Genomic DNA, 24,711 nt, shown 5'->3' on the forward strand with positions numbered 1-24,711 from the left:
TTAAATTATATAGTAATAATAAAAAAAGGAACTTCATAACATTTTTTCGTAATATGTTACAGGCCAATTTATAGGGTTCAGGGCTTCAAAGGTTGGGTACCCTTGTTGAAGAAACAACAAAAGGCTTAAAATTTACCATTTTCTGTAGATTTTCTTTTTCCACCATCAACGAATCCAACTTTTCCCGCATCTCATCTGCTCCATCGTGTTCAACCAGTTTCGCAATTTCCTCTTTCTTCGTCGATATTGCATCGACAAGTTCCTGGTTCTTACTCTCAAGGTCACCACAGCGAGCTTCAAGGTCGTTTATTTGGATCATTTGACCTTCAAACTCCTTCTGCTTGAGGTCAAGCGTGCTCCTCAATTTTTCCAGGTCTGCAGAGAAGTTATTTTGGGCGGATTGTCTTTCTTCTAGCAAGGTTTGATGTTGAAGGTTTTCTTCAGAAATTCGAGAAAGAAGTGAATCTTTTTCTTCGTCCAAAGCCAACTTTGCTTCTTGAAGATTTTTTAAACTGCTTTCTTTTTCTTCCAAGATCTTCTGAAGTTCTTGTGATTTCGTTTCTTTTTCCTCATTTTGTGAAAGTAGATTGTCGCAGGATTTTCGCAAACGCTCATTTTCAGCTCGATTTTGATCGAGTTGATTTCCAACTTCCCGCAAAAGTCCTTCGAGTTGAGTTTTTGAATCCTGAAGACTTTTAACTTCATCCACCAAGCTCAAGTTTTCTGATTGTTTCTCCTCGAGTTGGTTTCCAAGTTCGCGTTTATCTTTCTGCAACTCCTCGAACCTCGTCGTCGAATCTTCATGATTTTGTTGCAGAAGTTCCTCAAATTTTGTCGAACTCTCGCTCCTCAACCTCGAAAGCTCCTCATCCTTTGCACCAAGCTGCTTCCCAATGTTGCGAAGACTTTCCTCCTGCTCTTCCAGGCTCGCTGACTTCTGATCCAACTCCTCACTTAAACTGGTAACAGTGTATCTCAGGGAATCCACCAGGAGTCTTCCTTCCTCTTCACATTGGAGCAACTTCCGATCCCTTGCATCCAGGGATTCCTCAAGAAGACGCTTCTCCTCTTCCAACTTCCCAACAACCTCCTCCCCTTTGTTCAAAGACATTCGGGATTCCTGCATCTCTTGTTGATAACTCGTGAGATTGTTCCCAGCTTCATCCAGTTTATGACGCAGTGCTTCAACTTCCGCATCCTTTGCTATCATGGTTTCGGCAAGTTCTCCGCTTTGTTGCTTAGCAACCACAACATCACGTTCACGCTCAGCGATAACTACTTGCATCTCGGCGATCCTGGATTCCAAATTCGAAGAAGAGGACTCGAGCTCTTGCATCTGAAGACTTTTTCTCTCCAGTTCTCTAAGAGCATCTTCCATTTTGGTGGATAAAGCGAGGTTTTCCTCTTGAAGGGCGTTAACCTTTTGTTCCAGGAACTTTATCCCCTCATCATCGGATTGTCTTCTCGCCTCTAGCGATCCCTCGAGATCCTTAATCCTCTGAATCTCCTCCTGTAGTTTAAGATGAAGTCTTTCTTCTTCTTCCGCCATCTTTAGTTTGTCTTCCTGGAGTTGTCCGATGATCATCCTGAAGTCCTCATTCATCTTACTCGCTTCTTCATATTTAATCCTTAATTCATCCTCAACATCCACCATCTGCCTCTTCTGATCCTCAAGGACCTGGAGCTTCTGGATGAAGATCTCCTGTTTCCTAGAGTCCTCTACACCCATCGCATCTTTCTCTTCTTTAAGGACTTTAACCGCATCTTCTAGTTTGAGGTTGATCTCCCTTTGTTCCTCTTGTTCAACAGCAAAACGCTCCAAGAGGATAATTTTTTCCTGGAGGTTGCTTCTCATCAGATCTTGCTCATTGTTCTTTTCCTCAATGATAAGAATCTTTTCATCTCGGAGAACTTTAAGATCTTCTTCCAACTTGATCCTCTCCTTGTTAAAAGACTCGGTGAGAAGAGCGATGTTGCTCCGGAGGGATACGACCTCCTCTTCTTTAATCCTTGCTTCCTCCTGGATGTTCTCCACCACGGACCCCAGTTGGAGCTTCATCGAGTCAACGAGGATTTCAAGCTCTTCGTTTTTCTTTTGAGCGGAAAGCAACTCCTAAAACATGGAAATAAGTTCACACACATGTCGATTTTTATCCAAGTAACTTTTTGGCATAATTTGTTGCTCAGGGGTTCTTAAAAACTCGGGCCTTTTAACCCCTACGTGTACGCTATATCTAGTTTTAGGGGTCCATGAAAGTGTTTGATTAAACATAAAACCCTATTCTTTTTTTTTAATAGTTTAATTGAAGCAACGCTTTAGCATATTCTTAATGAAAGTATTAAGACATTTCAGTTTCAATTTGTTCGACCGAAAATAGCATTTAAAAAAAATGTTTTTTAGTCTATTAGTTTAATGACGTCATCTCTAAAAATTTCATACCAACCTTGGCCCACGCGAACTTTGAGAACCTCTTTTCAAGTTTTAAACAAATATTTATGGTTAAAAAGATTATCCTTTAAACAGATTTTCATTGTTGTTTTTGTAAAATTTATCTTAGGTTGTGATTGAATTATTAAATCTCGCAGTTTTGCAGTTAGCTGGAAACGACAAAAAAATTACACAACCCTGAAGTTTTCTGCCCACCTCCGCATTGTTCCCTCGTGATAAAACATGGAAAACAAATTCTTACACACATTTCTATTATGACGAACGAAAAATATTTTTGATTAGTTTTGAGGCAGAATTCTATTGATCATTCTAATGACTTAAATTTTATGGCTTAGGAAAAATAAGAAGTAAAATTTAAGTTTTGCAAAAAGCTGAAAAAAAGAAAGATAGGAATATCGTTTTAAAATTTAGTTTTTAAATTGTTTTTTAGTTGTTCTGTTGAAATAAGAATGAAACCAACCAAAGCTTTTAAAAACAAGTAAATTTCACAAAACACTAAAGTTTCCCACCTTCTCGGTCTCTTCGCATTGTTCCCTCATAATCTTCATCTTGTCATCTTCCTCCTGACTCTTGAGAAGCTTTTCCTCCCGGATGTTGGAGGATCTGAGGATGTTGAGCTCCTCCTCGATCTTGCTCCTCTCCTCCAGGGAGGACTCGATCCGGATGTTGAGAGCCTTCACCTCCTCCTGGAGTTGTTCCTTGTCTTCCTTGATGCGCTTCATCTGGATCTGCTGGGCGCGAACAATCTTCTTCGCTTTATCTTTCTGCGCCTCGAACTTCGTTGCCTGGCAACAAGAAGATGTTCGAGTAAGATGCAGTTACCATGGCATCCGTAAGCATCCCGAAACATCTCAATGTTCACTGAAGCTATTTGAAATCTAACCAAGATGACGTCATATTTCACTGAGCAAAATGACGTCACACCGTATGACGAAGTATGACGTCACGTGTTTGTGTCCAACGCGTAAGTTTAGAAGCAACACCGAGATTTGAATTGCACTTTATTGTCATTTAAACAGCCTTGAGATTAATTCTTGCTTAAATTTCGTGTTAGTCTTATCACAAGAGTCATAATTACGAATAAATTGCGATTGTGGGTCAGTTAAAACAATTTGTGGGGTCAGTTAATGGGTTCCAATCTTAAATAGCTTAATTTATTACCAGGACACATATAATGTCAAATCCCCAGGTACCTGATCAGCGATCTGCGCATGCGCGTCCTCCCTGGATCTCTCCAGCTCTTCTTTCAAGCGGGAAACCTCCTCATTGTTCCCTGACTCCTGGAGGAGAGAGGACTCATCACTCAGCTCCTGGATCTAAGGAGTGATGTAACAAAGGGTGTTCAGGAAAATACAACTTTCCTCAGTCTATAAACTGAAAATACCGCTTTTAATTTAAAATTGTAAAAAAATATGAAAAAACAGTCACTGACCAACACAGCTAACCGATCAATGCTTTTCTGATTTAATGCAAATCATCAAAATGCCATGGGCGTAATTGTGGTTTCATTAATGAAACCAAATTCTGGTTTAGTTAAAAACAACGTAAAAATTCTTAAGAACCTGAAAAAGAGTTACACATGACAGTTATTGCTTTATTTGCGAACTTTTTGCGCGTAGCAGGATTGCGAATCAGCAATTATGACACAAAATGGCGTATGTTCCCATTCCCCTCGAGTTGTTGAGGTTGAACAATGAACAGTTTGCGTTCTGTTTTTGCGAAGACGAGACGGACGACGCAATTAACCGAAATAAGTTGAATTCTAAAACGTCTGTTAACCGTCTAATTTGTACGAAATATGGCCCTCCAAAATAATTCAATTCTGCTGCGGCTCTTTCTTAACAAAACGTTTTGAACCAAAAATGAGCCTTTACGTTTTTCTAATTGATTTTAGAATATTTTATTGAACATTATAGTTCGGACAATCTCACCCTACTATTACCATCTTGTCTAAACAATGCATTTTTACAGTCGTTTTTAAAGGGAATAACTTTGTTTATTTTGTGTATTCGAGATCATATTCTTGGCTCAGTCCTGCAAGACGTTTTTTGTTTCTCATGAGGCCCCTGTCAGAAGTAACTGCCCGCCCCTAGTTCACTCTAATCTACACAAAAATGGTCCATGGAAGAATATACTTAAATATGTTTTTACCAAAACACCTGAGATTTTATATTATGAGGTTTAACCAATTGCATCTAAAAGTTCATATTATCCCCGACGTCTATCTCGCGTTGCAATTTGAGGAAGACTCACCTTCTTCTCAAGATCAAGAGAGGTTTTCATCCACGAATCTTCCTTCATCTTCAATCCCTCCAACTCGGAGCGTTGACCTTCGATGACCTCTGCGCATTATACAACTTCAGTCCGATAACCGATATTTCGTATCGCGATATAAATGTGACGTCACAAACTACCCAGCTTGAAATTACCGACTTTATTTTTTTATTTTTGAGTTAGTTTTCAATAAATCAAAAAAATGGGCGATACAAAAATTATCGGACGAGCAACGATATTTAGACCGGGCTTATCGGGCATTTTAAACGCAGTTTTAATTCTTTTGTTAAAATACCGATTATCGGACGCCGACCGATTCTTTGATATCGTTCGATTCTAATCCATTAACCACAATCAGCCACTTTATGACGTAATCACCTGACAGTCGCTGTTTGTCGTCACAATGGAGCGACTCGAGCCGCGCGATTTCATTGTCTTTCTGCTTTATGACGTCACTAAGCTCCTGTAGTTGTTGTTCGCGTTCAGTGATGCGTGACTCGATCATGTGATTCGCTTCGTTGATCTGAAGCAAAAAATGGAAAATTATTTTAAGTTTAAAACAAATATGGTTTTCTGTAAAATTAAAACCAAATTCAAATTTGCAAAAAAATAACATTCTTGCTTTTTAAGGAACTTACTGTTGTTGCCATACCTGGTCTCAAATCGTAATGTTTGTTGGAAGTTTTAGCATCTCTGTGGTTTCAATATATTTTTATCGAGTGGAGCAACTTTTACAAAATTCGCACAAAATATCCTCAAGTTTAACAAGGAAGCATATTTTTAGAAGATCGCACATTTCGTTTAAAATGGTGAAAGTTTAAAAACTTTCTTTCCCGATGCTTTAGCTCCAAACATGAATTATTTTAAACTTATTCCAAACCAACCCTTCGAACAAATATTTTGGTGAGTTTTCTAATTAATTCTAAATCTAGGGAAAACCCCTCCCACCTTTGTAGTAACACACATGAAGAATTTCCACTGCAACCTTTTACCTGTTGCTCAGTGCGATGAAGCTTTCTTGGTCAGTTTTAAATAAGTTCCTCTGGCGCTTTTTATGCATTCAACCTTTGAACCATTTAATAACTTACTTTCAACCAACACAAAAAATTATTCGAGCATTTAAAGCCATTCATCAAGTGTTCCGGAAATAGCTTTTGCGATAGGAAGCCTTTTTATCTTCTAGTTTAAATTAATATTTGTTGGAATTTTCAGGTAACATGAAATGTGAATTCCACCAAAACCTTTTACTTGCTGCTAAGCGCAATGAAGGTTTCTTGGGGAAGTTTTAAAGAGGTAGTGGCGCTTTATGCATTTAATCCAGTGATTCTCAACCTTTGATACCTTACGGCATCCCTCAAAAAAAATAAATAAGATTTTCGGCATCCCGGCTGGAGTTTTCGTTGAGTATTTTAATGAATTGTCCCTATACATGGAACCGGAACAATACAATCAACTTAAAACATGTAGGAAAATGTCATTTGATATAATTGTTTCTAATCGTACACAAATGGTTGTATCAAGAAGCTTAACAATTAAGCAAAAAGATTCCTAAAAACTCTCAAATACCTATCAGCACCCTTGTACATTGGAAATGGCACGCAAAGGCGTCGTGGAATACAGGCTGAGAACAACTGGTTCAACCCTTTCAACCAACATTAACAATATTTGTTCGAGAAAAAAAGTGTTCCACGGGGAAGCCCCACCTGTCTCTGGCTCTCCTCCTGAAGAGCTTCCCGGAGTTTGCTCTTCTCCTCCTGGTTCTTCCTCAGTTCCTCTCCCATCCTCCTCATCATCTCGCTCCTCTCATCCCATTGTTCCCTCCCCACCTCCAGTTGTGAGGAGAGATCGGATCTCAGCTCCTCCAGAGATCGCTCCCGATCCTCGCATCCAGCAATCCGATCCTCCAGGATGCTGGAAGATGAAAATATCGGTTTATCCGCGATGTTTCGATCGGAAGAACATAATAAAGCGGGAATGGGGACAAATACAAAATATTAACTTCAACGTCGGAATAAGACTAAAATACGACCAACAACTAATTGTCGGTAGGGTCCGAATGGCTTGAACAAGATCTGAACAACATTTTATCTAAGCGTAAGAAACACCCCCCAACTCTCCTAATAATTTCAACCCTATTCTAATATCTAACCCCACCCATTACACACAAATAAACCCAAACAGAACAAAAAATCCGGTGCCAAAACAGCGGCGCCATTTAGACTAGGGCGTCAAAACGTCGACACCACAACGGCCGAAGTCACACCGGCGGCCCCGATCGTCCCATACCCTCCACCTACAATTTAAGGCGCCATTTTGGTCTTATTCTGATTGATTTAGGACTTGTTCCGACGATTTCGATTTTATTGTGTCGTTGGTCTTAATACTATAGTATTACAAATTGTTCTGCTTTAGATATTGTTGCTTTGCAGGTCACATTTTGTGCTCGAAACGACAAATTTGTTTTCCGCGATGTTCGCCACGCATTAAACACAATAGAGGGTGAGGTATGTCGGAAAGCCGTTGAAAAGTTGATCGCGCTTTTTTGAATAATGGACATTAACAAATATCCCCATGAAGACATATTTTAGGGGAATGCCCACCTGCAGTTTGATTTTAACTCCTCGCAAAGTTTTTCTTTTTCTTGAAATTCTATTTCCAGCTTCTCGAGTTCATTGACCTTAACGAAACAGGAGCTTCAAAAAAGGGGAAACACCACTAGGGTCGTACATTTATTCAAAAATAAAAAAAATCGTAATTAATAACAGAGAAGTTTAAATAAATGATAAAGGTTTACATATATGCTAGCATACTTAAAAATATTTAAAAAGTATGAAGTGAAAATGTAACACAATTAGTTATGGTAACAAGTAATTGTGCCATTAAAATAAAAAAACAAGAAATCTTTATAAAAATGTGATTTAAAACCTTCTAAATTTAAAATTAAAAGAAAAAACTTAAAAAATAAAATTATATAGGAAGAGAAAAACACAATTTTCACCAAACCTTATTTTGTAGCGATGAAACTTCTTTTTTGGACTCATCCAGTTGACCTTCGACCTCCCTGAGCAAGGCCGTGACCTTTGTGACCTCTGCCTCGAGCGCGTGTGCTGCCCCCTGGTGGTGGTGAGCAGATTCCTGGATCTGTGCCTCTAGGTGGCGCGCAAGATCACTCACTTCCTGAGCCTGAAACAAAATAAAATAAATAATATTGAGAAAGTTGTAAAAATAAATAATTTTGTCAAAATTTTCGGGGTTCCACTCATTTCCATTATTTTATCACTTATTTTCCATTAAAAAATGTAAATGTTTAAATAAGTCAATATGTCTTGATATTTTAATGGATACAAAAAATAAACTATTTATTGATTTTACGACCCGTGAGCCTTTCTGTCCTTAAACTAGAAAAGTTGATTACAAACAAAAGCACTATGACGTAACAAGGTTTACTGAATCGGGAAACTTTTAGCCCCCAGCACATTTTTCAAAGCAACAACTATTGCGAAAAAAAACACTTCAAACTACTCCACGCGGCAATACTTCCAGTGGCGTGAAAATTTAAGCAAAAATTACCGAATATTTTGTAACGTAAAGCATCTAGAAGTCTAGGAAGCGTTTAAATATTAAGTAAAATAGTTAAAATATTCAAGGTTTTAAGCACATTGAACATGCCTCATTCCCACTAAATCAAAACTAAAGCTAAAGGTCCAAAACACACTTAACCCCCACTCCAGGGTTTCTCACCCCTTGTGCCACTGAACACCAGTAGGGGCCCAGCACACAGTATTTTCATTATTATCGCATAAATATTACAGTTGACTCAATATACCTTACGATCTCTCGCTGCATCCTGGAACAAACAACTGTCATTATCTTTGTAAACTTTCTACTGCGCTCTAGTTGTTGCGGTTACAAAAATAAGAAATCTATTAATTTTATCTTAGTCCAGTTAAAGTTAAATTTGTTGTTTTCATTAACTTTAGAGATCTTCATTTTTCTGAAACGTGAAAAGGGGCCACGACATATGAAGGTTGGCAACACTGGTCTACTTTATAGTTGGCCCCTGACCCAGCATTGACCCCCATTCCGCCCTGCATCCCGACCACCACCATCATTATACCACCCAAGCTACTAGTACGAGCAAATCATACCCCGGTGGTGAACATAAGAACATCAGGAAAAAACATGGACATCTCACAAGTTGTTGAGCTTTGGTAAAACCAACGTGTTTGTTTTAATTGTACTTAGTAATGACCCTATTGGTAGCATATCAGGCAGTTGTATATATCGTTTGTGATATCAATTACGGAGAATCTTATATTTGGGGCTAAAAAGTTAAAATATTACTTAGGTAATATAAATCAAAAACAGCTCCTCTGGTAATTGTAATTGTTAACCAACGTTTCGGCAACCTATACAAGCCGCCTTCGTCAGGGTGATTGACACTGAACGCTCGTACAATAAATGGAAATTACTTAGGTAATGTTAAAGTCTAAAAAAATTCGCAAATGTCCGGCTCATATACCTCACACAGTATCAGTCAGTCGATAAACCACTTGGTAAATGGAAGTTTGTAAATAAGCACCGAACTAAAGCAAACATAGAAGTTGTGGTTTGGCAGGGCAACCTTGCTGGAGTAATACTAACTAACGATTAAGGGAAAGTTGTATGCCGGGCGACTCAGGAAAGGCTTTTCCCGAATCAGTCGGCCTAATCAGGATTGCGATGCAAGCAAGCCAGGCTAGAAAAACAACTTGCCGGTGGTGAGGTTCGAACTCACGACCTCGAACTAACGATTCATTAATAATAATCTTTTTGTTGTTAACATTTGTCTTTCATTGTGTTCCCCTCGCCACGGTCGATTGAGCACTCACCTGTGCGTTAAACTTTTGCTCTAAGAGAAGAAACTTCTCCCTCTCTGCTCTCACTTCCTCCTCGTGAGCAACTTTCCGCTCATCCAGTTCATGCTGCAACAAAATCACCGTTAGGGGAAGCACCGAAATCTTTAAACGATAGAAGTGGTCGGGAATTCCTGAGGTCGTGAGTTTGAACTCCACTCAGCAATTAGGAGTAAGCTTGGATTACCGGATTTAACAAATTTAATAAGATAACGCGCTAGTCGAAAATTTATTATGGGTATGAAATAGTCAACGAACTTAAGGTAATATATTTTGCAATCACTCATTGTAGCGGGACTTTGGACTTGACGAAGTTCCACGGCTGATAATAAAGTACTATGCTAAAAACAGCCGAGAGTTGGTAAATACGTTATGAGATACAATTAATAATCCTTTACTAACCTGCATTTTAAAACTATATTATTAAAGTGTGCTCGCGCAACTCAAACTGTCGTTAAAACAACAATTGTTTCAAGTGGCCGCGGATGACAATACTTGACCCACTCAAACCCCAACTCACCCTAACCCTAATAATGTTAGCAATAACCCCCTGGACAAAACGTGGTAGGATCGTAGACAGGCGTCGGAATATTTAAGCGATCAAAGTAACTGACCATGAGCTCCTGCTGCTTTTCATCCTGCTCGTACATCCGGTTGTTGAACGATTCCTGATCCTCTTCCAACTTCCTCCGAAGAAGATCGCGCTCCTGGGTGAGATCTTCCATCATGGAGGATTGATCCAAAATCTGAGGAGGACATCCCATTGTTACAAATAGATATCCCATTGTTACAAATAGACATCCCATTGTTACAAATAGACATCCCATTGTTACAAATAGATATCCCATTGTTACAAATAGACATCCCATTGTTACAAATAGATATCCCATTGTTACAAATAGACATCCCATTGTTACAAATAGACATCCCATTGTTACAAATAGATATCCCATTGTTACAAATAGATATCCCATTGTTACAAATAGATATCCCATTGTTACAAATAGATATCCCATTGTTACAAATAGACATCCCATTGTTACAACTAAAGTAGTTTGGGGTTCCGGGTTAGGTTTGAAAATGCTAGTCATTAAAACAAAGTTTGTTTGTAATCTATTTGCAATGAGAATAGAGAACTATTATAAGAGCAAAAAGAGGGCAGGGGCGGCTGCTTTTCCTCGTTTCGCTCTGTCCGCTTCGTTCAGTATTGATCTGGACACAGCAGACGCTAAAGTTGTTGCGTGTATTGGTTGCACCACCTTGTTTCTATAAACATATGTGCTGAACTAGAGGCAGGATATTTCACGCGCGTTGTACAGTGGTTACTCTACCGTTATTTGATGCAATGCTTAGCAGGTAGAATATTGCAACAGACAAAACTTTATATTTGTTTTCCTATGGTTTTGTTTGGATAGTGATGATGCTCCCGATCGAAAAGCTAATTTTAAACTTGGTTTAATCTTATTCAGACAGTCTTGGGAAGTTTATTTTTCAACAATCGCAAAACCTTTCATTTTGCTCGAAATAAAGTATTAGTTTTAAAATAAGGGTTCCCATTAGAACTAAATATATTTACATTTCAAACTTAGAACCCGATTTTAGTAAAATATTTTTTTTTATTTTGATCACTGTAAACTTCTCTCCGACGTTTAAGAAATCTTTTAAAAGAAAAGTCTTGCTTAAGCATAGAAATCTTACCCATCAGACGTTCCCATGGAAAACAACTATTTTTACATTTAAACTTTAAACTCTGATTTTAGATTAATTTTAAGCCTCTTTTATTAATGCAAAGCGTCTTCCACAATTCGATCGCTTCCCTAATTTAAACCAAGATAGAAATCTTACTCACCTGTTTATCTTTCCTCGCGCAGCTCTCATCCGCTTCTCTGACTCTAGTCTCCAGCGCAGCCACAAACTCGGCAAGGTCTTTGGCCCGGACCTGCGCCTGCTCTGTGGCGCCCTCGTGCTGTTGGGCCAGGGCGGTCAACTCGGCGTCCCTCGACCTCAACTCTCCCCTCAACTCCGCCGTCTGTGGGGCAAGAAATGGGTCAGGGGGTGTTTTGTATAAAAATGGTTCAAGGCCAAAGAGTTCAGTTGGACAGCGCCACTAGCGGATTTTATGGCAAAGGTTTATAAAAAAATTTCTTTAAATAAAAGTAAAATTTCCAAACTACAAAACAGTTAAATGATATTTATTTGCTTTTATTATTTTTTTTTAAATTTATAGTAGATTTACCTTTCAGCTTTCACGCTACTTTACGTAAATAAGTTGGGGGCACTTTGCTGGATTTTATGGCAAAAATGTGGAAGTTTCATTTTAAATGGCACTTGAAAAAAAAATAAATAGCTTTACTATTTAAATACCTGTCGTTATATCTGCCATAATTTAAATTAATCTACAAAGATTTAGAATAATTGTATTTTACTTCAATTTCCTGTCTTAACGAAAGACATGTGATAGACTTCTTTATTTATTTGTTTTTCAGTGAGAACGAATAATATTCATAATTAGTTTGCATAACAATTTGTTTGTCAACATCTTTTAATTGGATTGAGTATCAAACTAATGGGTTGTCGAATTTTTTTTTTTAAAGTAAAAAGTAGGTTTAAAACAGAAGTAAGTTTAAATTGAAAATGAAAATTGATTTAAAATTTAGGAAAATAAGGCCTTGAAAAACGGGTGATAAAATTAAAATATTCAACCAACTTGATAAAAATCAGTCGATCTCGCTCCCCACCTTGGTGTGCTTTGTAACATTTGGTAAAAATAAATAGATGAGTCGTCGAATTTTGGAAAAAGTAATCAAGTAAAAAAGTAGGTTTAAAACATAAGAAGTAAGTTTAAAGTTTGGAGCATAATGGTTGGAGGATGTAGTATGGCGTAATAAGAATAAATAGATGTTGAAAACGAATAAAGAGTTATTCGAAACGTCCTACTTTTATATGGATTTTGATATTCTTATTAAGTTTAAAGTGAAAGTGAAGAATAATTCGATTTCACTCCCCACCTTGCTTTGTTCGCGTTCCAGCTCTTCCAAAGCCTCGTTACACTCCCTGCTCTTGTCCGCCATCGAGTGGTTAATACCCTCCAATTCCCGACTCGTGTCCCCCAAGTCCTCGCCAAGGGACGAAATCTCCTGTAACGTCATAATAACCATTGTTACGTACGAGAGTTCTGGAACCTCGAACAATGCGATGGTTAATGCTTGTTTGACTTATACAGAAAATTAATGTAATAAAATGGATTGATATAGGAACTAGATATCGTGCAAACGATGGATTTTACCACAATATTTTCACCAAATCAAAGTTTTATTGACGAACACGGGGACTTCAATGATAACAGACACATATGTGTTTAACAACTGTTATTTAGCCTTTCTGAAGCCGCGTTTAGACCAACGGATACGGCTTACACATATCGTAAGTATATAATCAGTTGAATAAGTTCCAGGACTTTAATGCAATGGTTTCAATTCTAAAAAAACGCTTTTCAGGTATCTTTCGTTAGCGTTAATTACTCTGCTAAAATGATATTCTTGCGGACACCGTTATTCGTACATAACTACATCACACCAAAATTAGCTTTAATTGAAATAAAAAAAGCTGCTTGGTTTTTAAATACCTAAATTACTTTCTTTGGTGTTTTGAAGCAAAACAGCAAACTGGTTGTAACGAAGTATACAAATCTAATCACTGTGTGACATCAAATATGTGACCACTAGGTGACAGCACATACCTGGTCTCGTTCCCTGAGCAAACTCTTGAGTCGATCGATTTCTTCGATGGATCTCGCGTTTAACGAGTCGTTGTTCTCAGTTGCTTGATCCAGCTCGTGCTGGAGGCTCGCGATCGTCGCGGATGACTGCTTCGACTGGTGCAGAAGTAAATATTTATTTGTGTTTGAAGAAAAATCTTGTTTCTTGTTTTTTACTATTTTTTGGAGACAAAACTAAAATTACTTTAAGGTACATCTTATTAAGAAGAATGTGGCCCAGATAATAACATTTATTCATTAATCTTGTTTTAAGGAATATTAAAACAGTAGTAATTTGAACAAAGAGGACTTTAGGTTAAAAATCGTTAAATTTTTTTTTATTAAACTACAAGTAGCCATTACAACTTAAGTTGATGCAAAAGTTGGGTTAAGAAAAATATTTCATATTTTGCTAACTTTTTCTAAACTTGGTTACTAAAAACAAATGATGAAATGATAAATGAGCAATTAATTTGACAAACCTGTTCAATCAGCAATTCATTTTCTTCACGTAAACTTGAAATCTTTGATTTTAATTCAGGAATTTCAAATTCACATTTTTCTTTCTCGTTTTGAATTACGGCCAATTCTTCCATTTTGGCCTGGAACAACAATCAACGTTGTTTTACGAGAGTCATGATGATATGCATAAAATTAAATGTGAATACAACAATTTACACCAAATGCTACAACATTATATATATATGTATATATTGCACTAATATTATATGCTTTAAATTGCAAACTCATATTGTAAGCAACTAAATCTGAAGATATTACTAAAGGATGATTTAATTTTTCAATGTGACAACACGGTTCAGCTAGAATTAACTCCTTAAAATGATGTCAGCCTTTTAGTTGCAGCTTAATTTATTTTTAGATATGTGATACCAGGGTCGCTTCTTGCCAAAAAGTTTTATGAATAAATTAAAATCTTTAAAAATTAAGGTTTTTTAAAGACTGTTCAATTATCAAATTAATACAAAGATATAAGACCTTTAAACTTTCAAAGACTGTGACGACACTAAATACAAAAAATTAGAATAAATAAAATTTCCAAGTAATTAATACAGATGTAATCACATTAATAAATTAGTTTCATTTTACGAGCCCATAATCCCAACGAACCCGATATTTTTCCTTGAGTCGTGCAAATTTCTCCTGGACTTCTTCAAGTTGCTTCGAGTCACGCTCTGACGCAGATTCCCGACTGCTGTTGAGTGCCTGTGTGCTCACCAGGTGTCGCTGTTGGTCTTCTACCAGCTTGGAAAGTCGATTCCAGTCCGAGTCTTTCTCCTCATACCTGCGTTCACATTTGTTTGCATGAAATAATGAATTAGTTGATGACAATGTAACAGACAGGGTCTTCCAGGTTGGCTGTGGTGATACATAATTTACTAAGTATGTAAAAATAAGTATAATTGCGGAAATGGATTGTTTGTTGTCAGCAGTGCACATTTTACAAAACAAGCATAGAAATAAATGTTACGGGACTAGCTTACAAATACGGACTATAAATTCACTGCGGAAGTTAATATTTTGTGAGAGCAAAATTTAATAGTTTGATTTCTTAAATGAACTTTAAAAAAGTGAGATTATACATTTCTCTCACACAGCCTTTAATGGTAGAAGTTTAATATAAAAAATGCCGTAAATGAGGTTAATGTTGTAAACATTCTATTAGAACAGTTGTCATTGCTAGTTACTGGTAATCGTTAGGTCTGCATTAAATAACGACTTGTAAAATCAACTGTTATCTGTGACATCAATATTTAAAATTATTAAATACTTGGTCGTACTGTCTTTTGTATCACAATTTCCTTTACAAATTACAAAATATAAAATACAATTTAAACAACTATAATTGCTTGTAAATAATATTACTAATTACCTTGATTTTCAAAGTATACATTTTCATTATACAATATAGAATAAAACAAAAAAAGTATTTCTCACCTTTTTAAAACGTCATTTAAACTTTCAGATTGCTTTTCAAAAGCCTCTAATAATTGTTGTTTTTCCTGTTTTAATCTGAAACAAAAACATTAATAAATTAAGGTAAAACCGAGAAAATTAAAATAGGTAAATAAAATTCAAATGATTAATTTAATAAGGCAAGGTGGAAAATCAATAAAAAAACAATTAAATGACTGTGCATTGTATTTTATAAATCACTGCTGTACAAAATCAATTTCCTCTCTTAACAAACACAGCCACCTCAACACATTTGTGCAAACTCAACACATTTTACAAACAAATGACAAACAGTTCATTAAATGTCAAATGTGACAGAACTTATGCAAGATAGATGGCAGAGAGCAGTGAACACTTTGCCCAATATATGACAATTTAAAGTGATATTACGGATTGCCTTTCACCATGTGTATTACTCAAACAAAATGAATGGCTGCCTATCACTATATTATACCCCAAATATAGTTGTTTCTCATCCTTCTGCCAGTTTTTATTGCCATATTTTTCTGTTTTAGATACTAATGGTGCCATTATTAAAGTGAAATTGTTTGTGCGAGCTATTTTAACAAGACAAATTATTTCATTAAAATTATCTTTTTAAACATTAAATTTAAACTTATATAATCTGGCACAGTATCAGGCAATTGTAACAAACTGATGTTAATATATAATTTGCATTAATGGAAAATTACAATGTGGCCCTCTTTATTCAATGCTAAATAACATCTCTCTCAGTAACAATTCTTGTATATATTCAATGGTATGGTGCTAACTAATATATCCCTCTAATTCTTTTATTTTCAATATTACTGTTTGCTTATGCAATATGCTTGTTAACCAAAACCCACTAACCACTATTACTAACACACAATCGTGTGCACATCGCATTAACAAGGTGGAAATGCCATCAATAGACCACTTCCTGATAAATTACAACAAAACATGAAAATATGTCAGGCAGAAAACATTAATCCCAGAAAAGTACAAACAATGACTAATGTTATAAAGAGCTATATAATATTAATTTGTTTATTGCTCACATGATGCAATCGTTTATTCAGGCACGATCATCCATTACAGTAAGTTTGCATTTAAAAGAAAATTATATTTGCTATGTTTAATTTATTTCCTCAAATTAATGGAGCGAAACATTTGAAACACTGTGGAACGTAGTGTCTTTTTAATTAAAAACGTAACGCTTTTATTCCTGGAAACAACAGCTTTCAAAATGAAAAGAAAACTTCAAAATAACAGCTTTTACAAAACATGCCCGTGGCCATAATTATCATTCTCAAGGCGACTTCTAAATCAATTCACAACAATAACAAACCATCCACTTAAAACCTGCATTCCACTATCAGTAGTGGTTTGGTTCTGCTGTTTGCTTTTCAATAGTGGTTTAATTAATGATTGATAACAACTTCTGGCAGAAGCCTTAGAGGTCGTTTAAGTCGTTAAACAACTTTCTAGTGTTAACAATTAAAACTTTTTATAACTTTTTAATCTGGGGTTTAGAATTGTTGATTGTAATCCCTAAACAAGAATCTAAAATATGTTCATCTTGTCAAACAACATAATTTATCGTTAGATAGTTTATAAGTGTTAGGATTAGAAGTTGGGTCATCTTTAATAGTTTGTGGAAACAATTACCTTTTTTCCTATTTTACGTTTTTTTATTTAAATCAGTAGGTGAACTGGCAGTTTGTAGTATTCATTGAAATCCTCAAACAATGTTGGTATTTGTAGGATTCTGAAAAGCTACAGCTATTTAACTAACTTTCGTTCGACATTTTTATTTTAATCAGTAAAACTTTGTCAAGCTAATTGTTTTTTAGCATGGCCTTGCTTACATGGCAATCCTTAATTAATCAACTAGTTCATTTAGTCTATAGAAAGTTCCCATATATTACACAACATCTAAAGCTGAATAATAAAAAACAGAATGAAGAATTTAATTCATCGAAGAAAAAACTAAATTCAGCAGACTGTCAAAATTACAGTAATTTTTAATCATCTACAATTCTACAAAATCATTTTGTAAACATCATTAAAGCAAGGACAACCTTTTACAAAACCAAAGTAAAACTCATTAATAAACTGACCAATGGCACACAAGTTAAACTGTTTCTATTTATAATAATTTTAAAACATTTACAAAATACTTTATAATCATAAACCCAACAAAATAACAATAAGGTCACAGTCTTAATCAACCTTATCATTAAAAATTACCTCATTAGTACCCTACACAACTTTCTAAACAATTAACTCTTTTCTAAACATTAGTTAAAATAACTTTCAGCAAAATCACATCAAGTTACTTTCATTTGAATCAAGTAAAACAACATTATAATCAAACCAAGCTTTCAAATTAACCACAACTCTAAACTTAACAAAACTAATGCAAGCAAGCATTGTATAAACAACATCAGAATAAAAATAAACTTTTGTAAAATCACTTGAAGTAAGATAATCTAGACACAAAAAAACTAAAACAATGTCATCATCATCAAAACTTTCAAAACAAACCTAAAACTCAAAATGTTCACTCATCACAGCAAAACAATCAATATAATAAACAAAACCTAAAAACATTTTGCATCAATCAAATAAACCTAGACAATTAAACCAAGAATTCATCCCTAAAACAACTGTACAACCAGCAAACACCTTTTAAAACAAATCCACAACTTACACTTAGAGAACAACAAACACTGCACAGCAGTCAATGTGATAAACAACATCAAATTAAAAATAAACTTTGGGTTTGTTTAAAATGTGTTTGGGTTTGTTTAAAAAATAAACAAACTAACATTAAGCTAGATAATGAAGACACACCAATAAATCAAATCCCCAATAGTACCTTATTATCAGCAAACACCTTTCAAAACAAACCTTAACCGACACTTGATGCTGAGAACACCACAGCAGTGAAGAACAGTCAAAGTGTGGGCTAGAAACCAGTTTTGCAACGTGTCATCCACACACACAGCATACAGCATACAGCACTGGACTGACTGCAGAGCAAACATTGAAAGAAAAAAGAAGTTTCCTGTCTCTGTCTGACTCGCTCTGGCGTAACCGTGTGCACTCAGGTGTGACCACCACCACAACATTAGTTAAGTGGAGTGAGATTTTATTCTGGTGATGGTTTGTGGAAGAAATAATTGTTAATTGGCTCTAATATTAGTGCTGGTCACAAAGCATTTAGTTTGGGATTTGGGTGAAATAATTGTTGGTGGAATAAACATTTTTTTTGTTTGTACAAAAGTAAATTACACAGAGTGTTACATATTTGAAAATTAAATGATTCGAATAAAGACTTTTAAAAAACTTGAAAAATCATTTTTAAACAAGCATTTTTTAACACATGTTAACATTTTTAGTATAACTTCACAAATAAAACATATTTTGGATATTTACTTCAGGTTGCAAATTGGAAATATATAAATAACTAATTAAAAAAACGCTCTATCCAACCTCTCACAGTCACACTAATACTACCTATAAATTAATGGTGTCTATGTGAATTTAGCGACTTAACTTCGATGCTTTGTTTTGCCCTGAGGCATTTAAAACACTTTAAACAAAATGCAAAATAAAACTTTACACTTCTACAGAATAAGTGATAAATGTAACACAATGTGGAATTGGTTACCTGGATTATTGCTTAGAAAGTAGCATCATTCATATTTACAATAAAACTCTACATATAGATAATAACAATCACTGAGAGAACACCTTTAAATAAATCAAAACATTCTAATGTGTGACTATAAAACAAAATTGGCATTTTTGATGAAATCAAAGAGTAACCATATATTGTTGCTGTGTTATAAATGTTCTATATCTGTACAAAACTGTCGACTGCTAAGCTATAGTGGAATAGCACTGTATGTACAAAAGTATCTTACAACCACCCTCAACATTTTCTTAAAAGCAAACAATCTGAAAAGCAAATATTTGCCAAACCTCCTTGTTATCACACCGGGTGGAAATGGCTTGAACACAAAAATATCAACAGATTTAAGGCCTTACAGTTATACATTAAACAACCATTTGTTATGTTACTTAATGTATGTGTATTGCAAATATGTAAACTATTGGATGTCAGCTTATGCATTAAAACACTAAATATTAAAGAACTGAAATCTAACTGAAATGCAAGGGGGGTGTATTTCAATAAGATTCCATTCAGGCGTGTATTTAAAACAATAGATACCGTAACCTAAACAAGTACATTAGTACACCCTTGGCACAATACCGTTCGGTCAAGTTATAGCTGTTATCCCACTCCTTAAAACTCACCTACTAAAATCATCCGTCCCACACACACATAAACACACTAGTGTATGCATCCATACAAACAACAGCAAACCACTGCAACATCTAAAACACCCCCAACCCACCAACCTACATCTGTATCATTGAGTCGAATGGTTCCTTGTGCGAGCCCATTCCTTAAAGGTCACCTACCTAAATCATCAGACCCATACACACGTACACGCCATATGGAAAAGAGGCACCGCTGAACCTCTAACTCACAAACCTCGCAACAGTATCGTTAAGTCGACTCGTAGCTTGTGTGTATTCTGCGAGTTGTGTTTCCTGTTCATGAGCGAGATCTTCAAGTTGCATCTGGAGATATTGGATGCCCTGGGAATAACAATATTTTAACAAATGTGGAATAAAGCACATCACTATGAGATGCACTGGGAATAATGAGTAGCACATCACTAAAGCAGTAAATTAATGCATATGAAATACCATAACAAAACATACCAAAATGTGCATATTTGTATAAAACTGTAAAAGGGATATCAATTTGTAAAGCAAGCTTGTAAAATTAAGATTTTTTATTACTTTCTGTTCCATTTAAATTTTGAGCCATTAGGCAGTTTAATCACTATTAAAAACGATTAATATAAAGGTACAATTCAACTGCACATATCTGTTTAATTGTACAATAATAAGATCGTTACATTGGTTTAAAAAACACACTTAGTAGAAGCTTTTAACAAACCTGTCTTTCCCTCTCTTTGTTGTCTACATTTACGACAATAGAATCTTCCAAACCAAGACCACCCAAGCTCTCTTCGATCGAATCTACATTATTAACAAATTATTCTAGTGGCATTCAACTCTTTCAACTTGTGGCATGCTGAGATTAAAAAAGACAGTAGCACAAAATACAACTATATACTGTATGACTTGAGATCACCTATTCAGTAAGGTAGTAGTTAAATTTTATAAGGTATTAAACTATCTACTATAATAGTGGGTGTCCATTAGATCTGTTTGCCTATTAATTTACTTGTATTACAACAATTTCAATAACAAAATAGCCATGGCACACTTCAGAATTTCTCACTGACATCATAATATAAAAAATTAAAAAGTAAAAAATGCAGCGTGACTTCAAACATGGATGGCATTTTTAAAAGAGTCTATTTCTTAAGAACAATGCAAACTGAATATGTAAAAAAGAAGATATCTCCTCGCCCTAATGCACGTTAATGACGCCAATGACTTTGAATGGTAGCAATGTAGTATAGACTTTTCTTGTCTCAGTCTTAAAAACAATTTACAAGGATAAGTGTCATTTCTAATTTCACTATGCATTTAAACTCTTTAATGTAAAACAGCGAGATTTTGACATCCTTTCCACTTGAAATAGAAGAAAGCCAACTTACCTGGGTACAAAGTTGATTTGTTTGAAGCGAGAGATTGCGACTGAACCTCGAGGAGTCGGTCCTCAGCTTCAACCAACTTGCTCTCTAGCTCTGCCTGGTGCTAAAACAATATGTTTGTTCACGTTAAAGTAAAAAATATGTTTGGGTAAACATGGACATTTACTGGGTTGGGTCTAATATCAAAGAAAAATTATATTAAAAACTTGTAAATGTTTGATATTATATATATTTTTGAAATATGCTGTGAGTGATATATCATGTGATATCCCCGGAATGGTTCTGATTTATATTTTTTTGGTTAGTTACAATTTCATTCAACGTTCTTACCCAGGAGTAAAATATAAGTTTTGGAAACATGCGTTTCAAGTAGGGATGTTCAAAGTAGAATACCAAGGTATTCTAGAATAATAGGTTTAGAATCTAGAATAACGAATCCAGAATAGCGAATCCTAGTATATTTTTATTAAATTATTTAACCTCGATTTTGTTTGGGGAAGGGATTAATGTTAATCTACCCCACAGGGCCCACAATCACAGCAATAAATCACCCAAACAATTTTCTAACATGTGTACATTATAATAAAAAAAATCTCCCATATGTTTAACATTCTTAACAAGTGTCATTTGAAGCAGTTCTGTAAACTGTAATATGTCAACTGTCCAGGTTGTTGTCAAAACTTATATTTTTGCCAATAGTGAGTACAATGAAACACTGCACACAGAAGTCTTAAGCAATTCGGTCCTGTTTTTTCAAGCATTGTCTTAGTGCTTATTGTTTTACCAACATGATCTGTTATGCAGTCAAATAATGTGCTGCAAAGAATACAATACTATTGACATAACGAAGAATACAATACTATTGACAAAACTGCATCACCTCGCTGAATATTGGCCTAAAGTTGACCTTGAGTAACCCTATAGCGCATTTTGTGGACGGCCAGCACGTTTTACAACGTAATATTACTTTTGCAACTTAACGCATAGGGAAATTGCAAACAACGTACCTGGCATTACACGTTAGGCGCTCGGCCAATAACGCTTGATTGACACTTAATTATTAGACGAACGTTTATCGCGAGACGTGGTAATTGATCGCCCGAAAAAACACTACCAGGTTACATTTAAAGCAAGCACTAATAAATTGGTCGCCGCAGCGACAGGCCAACTTACCACACGCGTTTGTACAATTAGGCGCAAGCAACAATCGGCGGTAAAACATTAAATTATATCGGTTCCAATTACCCGAAATAAACGGCAGAATTGGATTCGAATCCCATCTGGATTCGAATCCAGGGATTCGATATTCTACTTTGAACATCCCTAGTTTCAAGTATATGCCATAGTTGCTTTGCAAACAATTTCAAAGACTTCTGAATAACTTGAAATATATTGGTGTTTATTTATAAACTTAGTATAGCTAGCATTTAAGTGAGTTAATGAGATTGGATGAATATGTATGGCAATATTTTTATTGACAACAACAAAATGAAAGTGAATAAGCACAACTGACCGACTAATGTCATAAGTTTGACCTTCAAATATATTGTGCCAACTATTATGACCTTCATGTTAAACACAGACATTATGCTGAAATCACCGGACTTCCAGTGGTTTAAAGCACAAAAAATGCCACAGCTCACCAATATGTGTTCTTAACAAAATAATCAAAAGAAATAAAACAGTAATTATCTTACAACCAACAAAATTAAAAGAAAACAATATTTCTTTACATAAAAGCTCTAGGCAATCCTTAGACAAACTAGTGTGTGTTACAAATGTGCCTTGAGTAAAAAAACGAACAGATCAGGGATCACCTTAGTACAGTGGTCACATTTCTTATGGCACCATTAATAAAATAGAAACTTATTGCTGCAACCTTACTATCATGTTTAATAAGTGATTCAATGGAATGTACTATAACGAAATTGAAACAGCACATCAACTGTTCATAAGTTAGAAAAAAATTCATTATTTGTTGCATTTTAATCGTACACAAAAAATTGTGTCAATAAGCCTAGCAATAAGCAAAAATTGAAATCCAAATAAATTCAAATATATCTAGGCGCCCTAAGCGTTAAGAACAGCACACTGGTTGGCAACCACAGCCGTGATACAAACATAAACTTGCGTCCAAGAATAAAAATTGTCCCAAATAAATGATAAGACAGACTTTTGCTGAATTGTTGCATTAACAGCTTAATTAATCAAATGAAAAGAGACTCACACCAAAGCAATTAAAAAAAATCACAATATCAACATAAACGACAAACCAAAACTCAACAAACAAAATAAATAAGGTTTTACCGAACCAAGATAAAAGTTAGTAGTGTCATGCTTGGATGCACATGCAGGTTATGACGCAAAATGCATTTCTACCTCAAAGTACGAAACAATGGCGTGATGAAGACCATCGTCATCTATGACATCACACATATTATTTTGTGACCTCACAAACCGTGATAATTCCCCGAGAATAACTTTCTCAAACTACAAATAGAAATGGGAAATTTTTGTTTCAATTGCATTTCACTTTTTGCATGCTTTTGAAGATTTAAAATGGTGGCATGAGTAAAAATTTAAAATCAACATTGCAACTTTTTTTTCGGACAGTGTAAAACTATTCGTGTAAATTGATAAAAAGCAACTTTTACAATCTTTGTGATTAAATTAAAAAAATGAATCGTTAATAGATTTAAAAGGCAGTGAAAAACAAGTATTTTGTTTTCTTTTTAAACAACAGTTACAGAATTTATTTGCCAAACTAAAAACAATATATTTGTCAAAACTACGTAATTAGGTTGAAAAATCTAGAAAATTAATTACTCAGTGAATAAAACACTTTCTAACATATTAATAAATTCTAACTTAAAAAAATTAGTAAACGTTGGTTGCAAAAAAAATAATTTTGAAATTTCGCAACCTCTGTTTACCAAATTTCAAAATTATTTATTTTCTAACAAAGCATGATATTTGTCATCAAAATTCAGACACTACCATTAATTATATGTATGACATAATTCTTTCAACTGTAAATCATTTATTTAAATAAACACATTCCCAGGTTAGGTACTTTCCCACCTTAGACATGTGTCCCTCCAGTTCTGTTGCCCTGGCAACTGCATCGTCGCGTTGTCGCAGCAACTCGTCGTCTCCCGCGAGATCTTTCCTCCAGCGATCATATTCTTCACGACTCGCATCTAGCTCGCTTTGGAGCTTGGAGTAAGCATCCGTGAACTGAACACAAGAAGTAAGAAACATTAAGCAGCAGATTATAAGAAGAAAACAAATTTGTTCTGGAGATTTGCGATACTATCAGATTGGAGCTAATAATGATAAGTCATATATAATTATTTCAGCCATGATTCGCAATCTAATGCAGTATTTATTAAATAGCAAATTACCAAAAAATTGTAATTTTCCCCGTGAAAATGCCCAATTGATCATTTTTGCCAATTCGGCCATAGTTTTGCCAAAATATATGGTACTGAACACAAGTAGGACACATAGCGACTATTTGGTACAGGTAACTTTTATATTTGGCCCTGGCTTAATTTAAATTAGTTCAGACATTTTTATCTAGGGTTAAAAAATGGAATAAAACAGCATTTGAGGTGTTTGTAAAAATAATTGTCTGCACTTTGTTTGTTAAACACAAAGTAGGTTCTAAGT

General features: G+C 35.2%; 1 protein-coding gene across 1 annotated transcript in view; it reads right to left on the reverse strand.

Annotated features, from left to right (window-relative positions):
* LOC146162917 (uncharacterized) overlaps positions 1 to 24,711 on the reverse strand; it is a 49,100-nt gene that overhangs the window by 10,141 nt on the left and 14,248 nt on the right. The window contains exons 16-36 of the mRNA XM_083385334.1: positions 24,121 to 24,276; positions 23,419 to 23,529; positions 21,043 to 21,142; positions 20,373 to 20,455; positions 19,899 to 20,005; positions 15,332 to 15,406; positions 14,504 to 14,678; positions 13,858 to 13,977; positions 13,358 to 13,492; positions 12,627 to 12,755; positions 11,468 to 11,647; positions 10,233 to 10,364; positions 9,595 to 9,687; positions 7,727 to 7,906; positions 7,324 to 7,400; positions 6,427 to 6,634; positions 5,102 to 5,246; positions 4,703 to 4,791; positions 3,643 to 3,765; positions 2,959 to 3,234; positions 137 to 2,113 (exon numbers count right to left, since the gene is read on the reverse strand). Coding sequence (XP_083241460.1) covers positions 137 to 2,113; positions 2,959 to 3,234; positions 3,643 to 3,765; positions 4,703 to 4,791; positions 5,102 to 5,246; positions 6,427 to 6,634; positions 7,324 to 7,400; positions 7,727 to 7,906; positions 9,595 to 9,687; positions 10,233 to 10,364; positions 11,468 to 11,647; positions 12,627 to 12,755; positions 13,358 to 13,492; positions 13,858 to 13,977; positions 14,504 to 14,678; positions 15,332 to 15,406; positions 19,899 to 20,005; positions 20,373 to 20,455; positions 21,043 to 21,142; positions 23,419 to 23,529; positions 24,121 to 24,276 — 4,671 coding nt within the window. The remainder of the gene's footprint in view (positions 1 to 136; positions 2,114 to 2,958; positions 3,235 to 3,642; positions 3,766 to 4,702; positions 4,792 to 5,101; positions 5,247 to 6,426; positions 6,635 to 7,323; positions 7,401 to 7,726; positions 7,907 to 9,594; positions 9,688 to 10,232; positions 10,365 to 11,467; positions 11,648 to 12,626; positions 12,756 to 13,357; positions 13,493 to 13,857; positions 13,978 to 14,503; positions 14,679 to 15,331; positions 15,407 to 19,898; positions 20,006 to 20,372; positions 20,456 to 21,042; positions 21,143 to 23,418; positions 23,530 to 24,120; positions 24,277 to 24,711) is intronic.

The sequence above is a fragment of the Ascidiella aspersa genome, chromosome 3 (genome assembly GCF_963924565.1).
Source record: "Ascidiella aspersa chromosome 3, kaAscAspe10.2, whole genome shotgun sequence".
Classification (NCBI taxonomy): Eukaryota; Metazoa; Chordata; class Ascidiacea; order Phlebobranchia; family Ascidiidae; genus Ascidiella; species Ascidiella aspersa.